The sequence below is a fragment of the Pomacea canaliculata genome, linkage group LG4 (genome assembly GCF_003073045.1).
Source record: "Pomacea canaliculata isolate SZHN2017 linkage group LG4, ASM307304v1, whole genome shotgun sequence".
In the NCBI taxonomy this organism is placed as follows: Eukaryota; Metazoa; Mollusca; class Gastropoda; order Architaenioglossa; family Ampullariidae; genus Pomacea; species Pomacea canaliculata.
Window position 1 is genome coordinate 5,994,343 of NC_037593.1, and position 11,967 is coordinate 6,006,309.

The 11,967-nt window shown below is 43.2% G+C and overlaps 1 protein-coding gene across 1 annotated transcript; it reads left to right on the forward strand.

The window, feature by feature from the left end:
* The first annotated feature begins 22 nt into the window (after window positions 1-22).
* Window positions 23-10,626, forward strand: LOC112563272 (peroxisomal sarcosine oxidase-like). The gene is made up of 9 exons (XM_025237116.1): window positions 23-166; window positions 4,141-4,287; window positions 5,476-5,624; window positions 5,973-6,186; window positions 6,395-6,580; window positions 7,003-7,143; window positions 8,283-8,432; window positions 8,767-8,842; window positions 9,897-10,626. The coding sequence occupies exons 2-9, from the start codon at window positions 4,174-4,176 to the stop codon at window positions 10,019-10,021; spliced, it is 1,155 nt and encodes a 384-aa protein (XP_025092901.1). The 5' UTR covers window positions 23-166; window positions 4,141-4,173; the 3' UTR covers window positions 10,022-10,626.
* The last annotated feature ends 1,341 nt before the right edge of the window (window positions 10,627-11,967 follow it).

An 11,967-nucleotide genomic window follows, 5' to 3' on the forward strand; every position in this document is an offset into this window, starting at 1 on the left:
AGCGCCTTCCAAGCACCGACTTCATTTACTGGATAAGTGTCTCACTTGTTACCTCTTTGCCCTATCATAGCAGTCACCAATCGTCACAAACCCTCACAAAGAAGGGCAACGAAGGTCCGTGGTTGAAATGTTATCGTAAAGAGCACACTTCGTTCTACGAAGCGAGGTACAGTGAGCAGCAGCTGTGAAATACATGTGATAGCTATGTGGCCTGTGAGTGTCGTGTGAGTGGCAGATGCATGCGCAAATTCTTGGGCCGAAGATGCAAATTTCCCGTCTTTTTCTTAGAATTTTTTTTAAAACGCGCAGCGTTTCAGCGACCATTGAAGTTATTATATTAAAAGTTTCATGGCAAGTGAAATCTTGCACGCGCAAACCTTGAAAACATTGCAACGTGAGAATAGCCCCTAAAGTATTGAAAATGTGAACAGTCTTTGTATTATGCATGACGACCTCGGTTTGTATTCTCTCTCATTCACCCTCCCACCCATACACACAAGAACTTGCGCATGATTTATGATTAACAACTTGTCATTAAGGAAATCGCGGGCGACTCAACCATCAGGACCCTTTCATCTAACATTCAGAGATTTTCTGGAAATAAAAGATTTTCGACAAAATCCTATTGCAAGCCCGTATACAGTCGTGGCTACAAAAATCGTGAGATCGAGTAGCTGGAGAGAAACGTACCAACCTCGAGGCCCAGATCTGAGACGTAGAAATAAGTGCAACTGAGAGATAAAGCGTAAAACCAATTTCGCTGGCTCAAATCTGCATCAACCACTTTTATCCTTACACCCCCTCCCCACCAACACCCACGCGCGCATTTACACCACTTACACTCTGTCCCAGACATCCTTTTAAATTTCTCTCGCAGGAGAATACATGACTGTATGGCATTCGCATGTAAATCTTCACGTCCTCAAATTAAGAAGTCCTTTCATTCCAATAACCGTCGTGGGAAACATCAGTCTAATTATTTTTCTTGAATGAGTTGTTAGGCCAAGTGAAGTTCTAGCCGATCGGATCTTTTATTCATCACCATGTTCATCGCTTGTGCATCGCAACTATTCTACGTTCAGTTCAGATTTTCTTTGCTTACACATCCCCCTGCTGAAACCCTAGCTATATAATATATCAATGTACCCCACTGTATATCGTACCTGTAACGGATAAGTATTTAGTAGAGGGGGTTAGGAGGGAAGATCGACAACCGTGGTTGATCTGATTTAGCGTAGTGGGCTGGAAGTTGTTTGCCCTTGAGCAAATGACGTAAACTGGGACGTCAAAATAAGGTGACGTAAAAGATAGAGGAAAATAACGTTAGAGAAATAACGGTGGGCAGAGAGCAGACGGCGAAACAAAAGTTGGAGCTGGTGGATTTTTCTCGGGACTTTCTCGCAACTGCTGCGACAGCGGAAAAAAGTATTACGGGAAGTAATACCGTGGGTAAACTACAGATGGATGTACTTCACAGGTCGTGAGTCACTGTAGTCCGTGTTCGCACCGTGGGGGAGCTCTGTGGCTTGGGCATCCCGCAGTACAGTGAAGTACTGGCGTGAGCGAGAAAAACAACGGTCCCAGAACGGAATATGTATTACGGGAAGTAATACCGTGGTTAAACTACAGGTGGATGTACTTCACAGGTCGTGAGTCACTGTAGTCCGTGTCTGCACCGTGGGGGAGCTGGAAGGGACAGTTCTTAACAGCCGGAGAGTAAGCGCCGGTGGAGGAAAGGTTTCCTCCCGGCCTTCAGCTGATCTAACAACATCCGGCCAAACATCTAGGAGGTGGCCGCATGCGCAAGATCGAGACGTCTGCTTATAAACTGTGGGTACTGTGAAAACCATTTATTTTCAATAATAAATAGACTTCGTGGAAAGAAGATCAGTGGGACTAATTGGATTAGAGGACTTGGGAGGGTCTCGGAGACTTTAATATAAGAGGTTGATGTTTCATCGGGAGCGAACATTTTGTTTTATTCTTCATCAGTGACAATATTTTATGAGAGTCGATTTCATTGTTAACTTTAATAGTACGTGGGATGAATGATGACATATTGGTAATATATCTTGTGTGGCGAATGAAGGAGTGAATCTATCAGTGTGGATATTTTGCCTTTGTTTCATTTGACTTTGTATTTGATTTGAATAATTATTCGTGCCTCTAAGAGAGTACGCCCACCCTCAAGCGATCAGGATATTTTGGTTTGTGGAAAGAATGCGCGTGTCTGCGGACGTTCCGTGACAGTACCACACTGTGTGAATAAAGTGTGGATATCTATCCGTCGGACACATCTTTAGATTCACTGTTGAGGTCAGTCACTCGCCTGTCTGCTCAGCAGATGACAAAATCTACCACGTGCTCGTTTCAAGCCAGCAATCATTGATACTGCCACTAAAAAAAAGATTTTCGTTTTAAGTTCTTAAATCATTTTCTTTCTGGAAGCGAGGACAGTGGGGCTGCTACTGTGAAGACGATCTGTATTATCAGGGATGTGATTCCCCTTCTGGAATTCACTGTTTTCTGCCAGTGAGTAACATGATACGACTAGAGGTTGCCAGTTCTCCGACAGCAGCTGTTTGGGAGAGTCACTGGAAAAAATATCACACCACACGCAGAGAAAAAAACATCGTGTCTGTGAGACCGGAATCCAGGATATACAATCTCTACCGCATTTGTGGCTTTGTGCGCGGTGTAAAAGGTAAAGGGCTGGTGGATAGAAGTGAACAGAAATAACCATAAAAATGTATAAACAATGTATTATGCACACCAAAGTCCATGAAAATGACAGTTCTTTGTGGCAAAAATAATCATACGAGAATAGCAATTTTTGAGTAAGAGATGCAACTAGAAAATTTATTTTTCCCTCTATTATTTCTAGAACAGAAGAAGAAAACAGTGCACAGTGGCGTCAGCAGCAGTAATAATAATTATTTTGTAGTAAGTGGATGTGTAGAGAACGTGTAGTGAAGAATTTAGTGCGCTGCGCACGAATGACTGTGAGAGTAGCACGTGGATAATAATAACACCGTGACAAACACGAACATAATATGCCTGAGCATGGTCGAAAATGAGTGAAAAATAAGCAGAGGGTATCAATTATGTACCGAAAAAAAATCTGCCCTTGAGAGACAGCTTATGGTTATGGCTACTGTTACAAGCGAATTATTTTTTATCAAAAGTGCTTTAGTGGGTCGTTTAAAGCTCTCTCCCCCCATCTCCCCAATCTTCCGCATTCTCCACGTAGCACACGCAGGCACTGACACACACACACGCGCGCGCGCATGCAAATCCCGCAGATTGTATTCAAGTTGGTCAGTTGTATATAATCCTATATTTTAAGGTTCCGTGCTCATTGTGTGTTAGTGTTGTAAAAGAAAGACAAACCATCATATGTAATTCGTGGCAGCAGCAGCTTTAGTGCAGACGAGTCAGGTATCTAGGGCATCGTAAAGCTCGGCACACACGATCCGACTCAGGACAGTTCGCGTGACCCTGGTCGTCTACACTCTACATGAAACAACAATCAAATAAGAAAAAGAAATGTTCGATTTAATTTTGTTACACCAAGCGGTAAGGCGAACAGTTGATATGCAGCTTTTGAGAGATATTGTGCGGAATCAGATTTGTTGCCGTAGTCGGACTATATCTGTTGGTCACCTCTTCAAAGTTGAGCTTAGTCGTCATACCTTATAAGAAAGACATTTCAATATATGTAGCGCTACAGACAATTCATTAGTTTTTTTAACAATAGATCATTATTGAACAAAATATGTTCAGAATATTAGCAAATCCAGCTGTTGGGCATCAACAAACTTTCAGGCCTTGCTCAAACTGGCATATCCGCGTGTGAAGTCAGCTGAAGTAAGCCAAGTCCGTGGAGTGAGGGGATTGGACCAACTCTTGTTACACAAACCACAGACACTAGACCTCTTATCTGTTCAAGGCCTGCCCGACTTTTTTTTTTTTTTTCTAAACTACGTGAACAGTCTTCCCTGCATACGTTGCGCAACCGAACACCTGACCTGTACTTTAACTTTTTTTTTCTCTCTCTCTCACACACAACTCTCCTAACGGGCGAGATTATATCTCTGGTGCTGCATAGCGCGTTGAAAAAGAGTCGTCCATCTTTTGCAGACGACGGTGACGACGGGAGCAAGGACAAACGCCATGTCGGCGGCTCAGAATCAGTTTGATGTCATCGTCATCGGGGCGGGGGTGGAGGGCAGCTCCTCGGCCTACAGTCTGGCCAAAGGTGGACAGCGGACACTGCTGCTGGAACAGGTATTGCCCACCTTGAGGGCTGAGAGTGTGTATGACCTGCGCAAAAGGCTGTTGATATGTCGAAAGGGTGCAGGAGAGTGAACAATGTTTTGTTTTCCCTGCAAAGCATCATGTATATGCCAGAATATTGTACACCTGTGTATATCTGTATAGCTGTGCATATAAGTGCATATAAAATGTTAGTGTAAGGCACTATTTATCTATCTCGTGTTTCCTTAGGTAGTCAGGTAGAACAATTAATCCACGTGTGACCAAGACAGTGATAATCAGCCAATGGCCTAAGCAATAAAATATGCGGTTTGAAGAAGGGCCTTATTGGCAGTCTGTTTGCAAACAAGTTTCCATTGGCCTCAGCATGTTGACCACAGCTCCAATGTCCCGAACCAGTGGTCTCCTGTGATCTTCACACCCAACTTAGCCAAAATTGAACAAACGTTTGACAATATTTTTCCGGTTAAGAAGGACGTTTAGATATCAGCATCACACACACAAATATTTTAAAAATCCACAAAAGATGCAGGCGAGCGAGAAAGAAGCAGGTAGAGTGCAGTGGTGTAAGCTGGAGGGAGAAGGTTTGCAACTCGGGGAATGCTTGAAAAGAGATTCTGTGCTGGGTGACAGCTTAAAGAAAGAGGGTGGGAGAGACTTGGGCGAAAGCCGGAGGACAGTTACTCCAGCAGCTTTCTCGGCAGGATGCAGATTAAGATATCTGTAAATTATTAGTAGAAGTAGTAGTAGTATGTATTAGTAGTAGTTTTTTTAAGGAACCGCAAATTTCTGTTCATACCCAGATTAACTTCTCTGACCTAGATGTCTCTAGCTTTAGGTGCAGTAAGGGACACATGGCTCGTGGATGACATGTGTGTCATGATGATAATGGCCGTAGGAGGGTTGAAATAGATTTTACGGTTTAAAGACCCACTTGAGTCTATGATGAGTCATTTAGAAAGAAAAATTTATCGGGTTTGTCTTTAACATGTTCATTGGTAAATACGATGTTTCGTACGAACATTCATTTGTTTTCTTTTCGTTTATTATCTTTGGAATTAACCTGTTGATACGACGTCTGTTGCATGCAAGCGAGAATAATATTGTCATGAAGATTCCAAGTAAGGAAATGATGCTGCCGACCATGTTGTCAGTAAGGCAGTGTTAAATGTCTTCACCCGTTGTTGTTGTTGTCGCCAGTTCCCGCTGCCCCACAGCCGCGGCAGCTCTCATGGCCAGAGCCGCATCACGCGCTACTCTTACGACCAGCCCTTCTACACCCACATGATGCTGGACGCCTACCCCTTGTGGAGCACACTGGAGAATGAGGCGGGTGTCAGCCTGTACAAGTGGGTACTGACTTCTTTACTTTCACGAGACACTGTTTCTGATAACTAGGGCCACAAACAGGATAGGAATTCACGTCTATGGCTGGTCCAGTCAATCATCGATGTCATGCGAAACGACCACGCAACGCATTCGTGAGTCGACCCGGGGTAGCGTAATGGTCTAAAGGTCGCTTGCTACCTCGTCAGGAAAAGCGGGTAGCTCAACGGGGATCTGAACGCGAAGGCGAAACACTAGAGGGGATTCGATACCAGTATGATCAGTGTACCTTAGGAGTTTTCTTGCTCAAGTTGTTGCGCATCATTGTTAGTACCTCAGTAACATTTCTGATATTTGTCTTTTTCTAACAGGCAATGCGGAACCCTTATTTTGAGTGAGCCAGGTAGCGAGGTCCTCAGGGCTGTCGAGTCATCCCTCAGGCAACACAGCGTACCCTTCCAGACCTTATCGCCAGAAGAGCTACAGACACGATATCCCATGATGAGTTACTCTAAAAGTCGTGCTGCCATTTTGGATCCAAAGGGAGGCATTCTTCGAGCAGAAAGAGCTGTTGCCGCTTATCAGGTCCGCGTCATCTATAGTTGTCTGACATATTGTTAAAGGAATACAACGGGGGTTAAACTTCGTATAATTACAGGAGTACCAGAGGTTTGCAACTCCTATGTACCACATGCTAGTATTTCCTTTATTTAAAAGCTACCACAGGGTTATAACTTTTATGCACACTGTCATCTTGTGAATATGCTGCTTGTCTTTGGGTTAATTTCAACAGAGCGTGTTCAAGAGAAACGGAGGAGTGGTCAGAGATAGTGAGAAAGTGATATGCATCACCCCGGGTGCATCTCAGGTGTCGGTACAAACAACAAGGGGGACCTACCTGGGGCGCAGTGTCGTCATCGCTGCTGGCCCCTGGGCGGATCAGCTTCTGCGACCTCTAGGGCTAGAGCTGCCCCTCAGGGTAGGTAACAGTGTCTAGGTGATTAATAGTTACAGCTGAGTGGTGTGAAAAAGCGTTTGATGTGTATAAAGTAAGAGTTGCAGAACTTGATGGTGGGGGGGGGGGTGTTCTTTCTTGATTTAAAAAAAAGAAGAAAATGTCTGGCTTCTTGTCGAATATTGATTTTCTCAGAAACATATACTTACTATGTCGTAGGGTAGAGTTTGAAGTTGATGTATGCACACGCACACTAACTGGCTATCTCGTTGTTCTCTCACTCACACACACTCGATCTTGGCCATGCGGTGGAAGAAAAATTGCCTCTGATCACATCGTTCAAGCACCCCACCATCAGTTTGGGATCTTTAACATGGCAGCATTCACTAGGCGGTCAACGCGGGTCAGATTTTAAAAGTCACTCTAATTTTCCTTTTTTTTTTCAGCCGAAGCGCGTTGCTGTGCTTTACTGGCAAGAAACCGAAAAAGGCATTTATTCCAGTGACACCTTCCCATGTATGATCGACGAGGCAGTGTCACCGAACTTCTATGCCTTACCCAGCGAGGAGTACCCTGGGTATGTCAAGGTAACATGACGCTAACGTTTAAAGCCCAGGTATCACATTGGTTAGTGTTAGCTGATCTTCTCAGACAAGAACAGCTTTGTCATGGAAGTAAGAGAAGTTCCTGAGGATCAGATAGACTGACCTCCCTAATTTCGGTTGCATTACGGTGGGGATCATTTGATCCTTCCCGGCTAAGGCGAGAAAGTTAAATTAAGTGAAACATAAGAATAAGGTTAATTTTGAGGGACAAGCAAGGAAGGTCCACTGCGGGAGGGACAAGATACCTACGAATACATAATGTATTTTCAAGGCACAACAACAAACAGAAAATTAGGAAAAAAAGGTTTTAATACTTTATACAAAATTGTTTGACATCTGTGTTCTTGCATCGTCACATTGTTGTAAACGTCCATTTGGCATCCAGGTAAAGATCACAGGGTACCTCCGGACTTTCAGTGACGTCTCTACACAGGACACCACAGAAGGATATCATCCGTTTAACGAGATCCTTAGTCATTACATACATTAGAAGTGTACATCAAACTTTAAAAATTATCCCAACTGGACCTCAGATATTTACGCGAAACACATAGATTGCTTATCCGGGCACATCAACACCTAAAATACATTTGCCAGTGTTGCGGATGGTCCAGTGGTGTAACGGTTAGAGCCTCTCACCAATAGAGTGAAGGCTGGCTTTCCTAGGGTTCAGCTCTCATCTCGGGCACGCTGTTCTTTCTTTGCACGTGGCACCTGTTTACAAGGCTTGCTGCTCCCCTCCCTGCCAGTGTTGTGTCTGTTACAGGTAATTATGCCTGACTGCAAGCACGTGTCACAGTACGTAAAAGAAAACGTTTGAAAGTTGGCAGAGGTCTCCTAAGAAACCACTAAAAACGTTTGTAAAGGAAGTCTTATTCATTCGTCATCGTCATTCATCCCTTGATTGGTACCAGTTGACGATCGGTTATGCTAGTCCTGTACTGGTTGTCGGGAGGTAGTAATGCGTGGGGACAATTGTATAGACGCATATCGAGGTTGAGAAGACTCGCTAGCTAAGCCGTCTTGAGAGGTGGTAGGCAGGATTCACTCCTTTGTGTTGTTCGTAAGTAAATATTATAGTTCCTTGGCGCAAGCGTTCTCAAATGTTTCGTTCGTAACAGGTAGCCCTTCACACCGGCCCTGATACAGACCCCGATAAAAGAGATCAGGTAGGCGACACCTGGGTACGGGAAACCGTCGCTGCTTACATCCGCAAACATCTGCCAAAACTTAGCGACATGCCTGGCATCCTTGAAACCTGCATGTATACAGTAAGTTATAAAAACCCGCAAAACTGTGAAAAACTTACCTTTATATTGCAAGTCAGTATGGCTTAAGGAGCTTGTAAATATGCATTTGCCAAGTCGCTGTAGTCTTTTTTTATACTGGCTTTGATGATTTCCAAGCACTTTAATTTATACCGTAAAGGCGTAAACTATTATTGGGACTATTATTATCCAGAGAGCCATTACAGTACTGGTTCGCAACAGATTCTACACGGATTCATTAGAGTAACCGTTTTTTCTTTTGGAGTTTGTTGACATTTAAAAAATTACTTTCAGTTGATGTTATTCCTCGTACTAGCAAATCATTTTCTACCCTTAGAACACCCCGGATGACAACCCTATCATCGACAGACACCCCAAGTGGAAGAATATCATCGTTGCTGCTGGATTTTCGGGTAGGTTGTCACACACTCCATTTTCCAAACACATCCACCCTCCCCTACACTACACATACACCTTCACACAAACACACACACAGAGCCACATTGCCAAAACATACTCCTTCACACAGGCCTGACGAGAGGGGGGGACAGGGGGGTCTGGTGTACCCGGGCCCGCGGCTGTCAAGGGGGCCCGGGCTTGGTCAGTGGATTTTTTTATTCTTCTTCTCTTTTTCTTTTTCTTTTAAAGAAAGGTCTAAGGACAGAACACCCAAGCATTACACATGCAGAAGTTGAGTTTCAAGTCTGTAGAATACAATTTCGGGGTACTGATTACAAGTACAAGGGGCCCGGAGAGGTCGTCTGTCCCGGGGCCCGGACTGGCTCTCGGCGGCCCTGCCTTCACACACAAACACAAACACACAGCCACATTGAGCCTCGTTTTTAAGACGGGCTGCTGGTTCAGGTCACTTGACTCAGTTCCAACGCCAGCACAAGACAAACAGCCTGAGCCACATCCGCTTTATGCACACGACGGAAGGAATCCCAGGGCAGGCAAGGAAAGGATGACTCCCGGAAGCCATCACAAATTTGAGACATAACCAAAGTTTGATGAAACGTCACCACAATATTTACATACCAAGAGTTTTATTAAGCGTCACTCACGAAACGCTAAGTCACTTTAGGATTTACGAGTCTTTAGTTACACTGGCTGGCTGTGATTATTTCCAAGCACTTGAATTTATACCGAAAGCTAGTACACAAGAAACCAAACACAAGAAAAATGTCCTCCAGAAATCATATGACAAAGTTACAATGCTGATATAACGTAGGAAGGGTTTAGAGACGTATATCAAGCTTGTTGATATTGAGAACGGAACTCGGAATATCATGGAACGCCAACGAAGTGTCCAGGATGGTTGAAATCTTAGCATCTGTAGAGAAAGAGTGCGTGTGTGTGTTTATGAGACCTCTATGAAATTCATAATTGTTTTCCATCCTGATGTGTAAACCTGTTTCGGTCAGCTCTGCTACTAAAACTGGCGTTCGACGGTCTCTGTTGCTACAGGTCACGGGTTCAAGCTGGCTCCGGCTGTAGGCAAGGCTGTACGCGAGCTGGTCACAGGTTCTCCCTCGTCCTACAACATGATGCCCTTCAGAATCAACCGCTTTGGGTCGACATCCAAGCTCTGATTCGACCACACCACTGGGATATCTATTCCTTGCTTTGTTCTCTCAGACTTAAGGTCTTATCTTATCCCTGACCTGGGACTTCGGGGTTCCAATTATAAACCAGATGTGCAGTCTGCAGGTTCACGTTTGCAATTATGATGATTAACTTGTGATAGATAATATATACAAGAGGTGGGTTTCTGCGTTACCTATCTTGAAAATGGTAGTGACGTATTCGGACACAATTTTGATAGATCAGCTATCCAGAAAGTACGATTGATATGCTGATTAAATGTGTTTGTATGTTTCGTACGTCACATCACTACAGCGTAAAGTCAGTAGATGTCAAGGTAATGATTATCATGAGTGCAATTTCATCATAGAATGATAAGATGCTCGTCTGCGACTACTACTGTACCAACATGTCTCATGCCGTCTCGGTTACAGTATACACCACGGTTTCGGTAATCAGACACTAAACAAAACGAAACTTCTATTTGAGAGGAGATACTTTACTGGGCTGTTCCACTAAATCTTACCAAATGATGCCTGCTGTACTCTGCTTAAGCTATATTTTGTTAGTGAAGATAGAAATAAAAAAAATGACTTGGCCTTTTGCTGGTAAAGCTCGATCGAGTCGACTATTTATTTAAAGTGGATGCATGTGGAACTATATAGAAGTATAGCTTATATATATATATCTGGACAAGGGCAAAGAACTATTTTCTAGTGACCACAACCTTAACTATAAATTTTCATCTTTACATGCAGAGAAATGTACACCTCTCTTAGCCAGGCAACCTTTTAAAACAATGTGCTTTCCTTTGTTTGTGTTTATTTTGTATTCTTTTACAAAATGATGTTGGGATCACCTTGTCCTATTTTCTGGACACGGGCAGTTTTATTTTTTTATATATATCTCCCGTCAGTTAACCTGAATGTCAAGGTTTGTACTTCAGTGCACAGGTCGTTTGCTATCGAAAACTGACTAATCTTGACCTTTGACATTTTTGTGCTTGTTACTTGACTTCCTGTCAGCGTTTTAGGTCATGATAGGTTCTGTCGACAGTGATCGACTGAGCTATCGATCAGACAATTAATGCAGTTCCCTGTTAGACAATTCTCTCGATAAGACTATAAAGGAATTAGTCACACAAAAAAAATATTTAACACACTTGAAATGCCCTAAAAACGATACAATAATTTTTTCTTGGGTATTAGAATTTTCTTTAAAAAGTATAACAAAATATAAGAGAGCGAGGGGCTCGGGCTATTACAAATCTGATCATCAGTGCCCCTCACAATTTCATAATTTCTCCTGATGCTTTTGCCTCTATTTTTTTTTTTTTTTTTTTTTTTTTGTCTTTTTCTTTAAGTTGCGATTTCACCCATCTGTGTTCTCACTTAGAATGTTAAATGATTTAATATTGTAGTTTAATGAGTTAGTCTGTTAGAGGGTCGAGTGTCGTCTCAACGTGACGGTTGCTTATTTCGCACCCGCCTATCTCACGCGCCGCATTCTTTTTATACACGCTTGCAAATTCTTGACACCTGGGTGACCATCATGTGAAAAGCACGGGCTGCACACAAACACTGAGAGAAACCAGAACAATACTTTCACGTCCGTTTATTTTCGAAGCTGACCAGGACTCGGTGTGACGGTGCTGCAAGCCAAGGTTATTTTACATCTTTAAAGGTTTGCTTCTTTATTAATGTTTTTGTTGTTCTGTTTTGTGAAATGGAGGCATCCGAGAGAAGGCCCTGTTGCAAATTTTAATTTTTTTGGTCGATGCTTTTCGTTTTCTTGACTTCATTCCCTTCTTATAGACCGAAAGGGGAGATAATCTATAGCTGACTAGTCCTATAGCAGTAGCTACCTCCCCTAGTTCATGTAAAGACAAGTTACATGTTTGCTTGTTGACTGCTGGAAATGCTTTAATATTGCATTGTCACTAGAAATGAGTAAC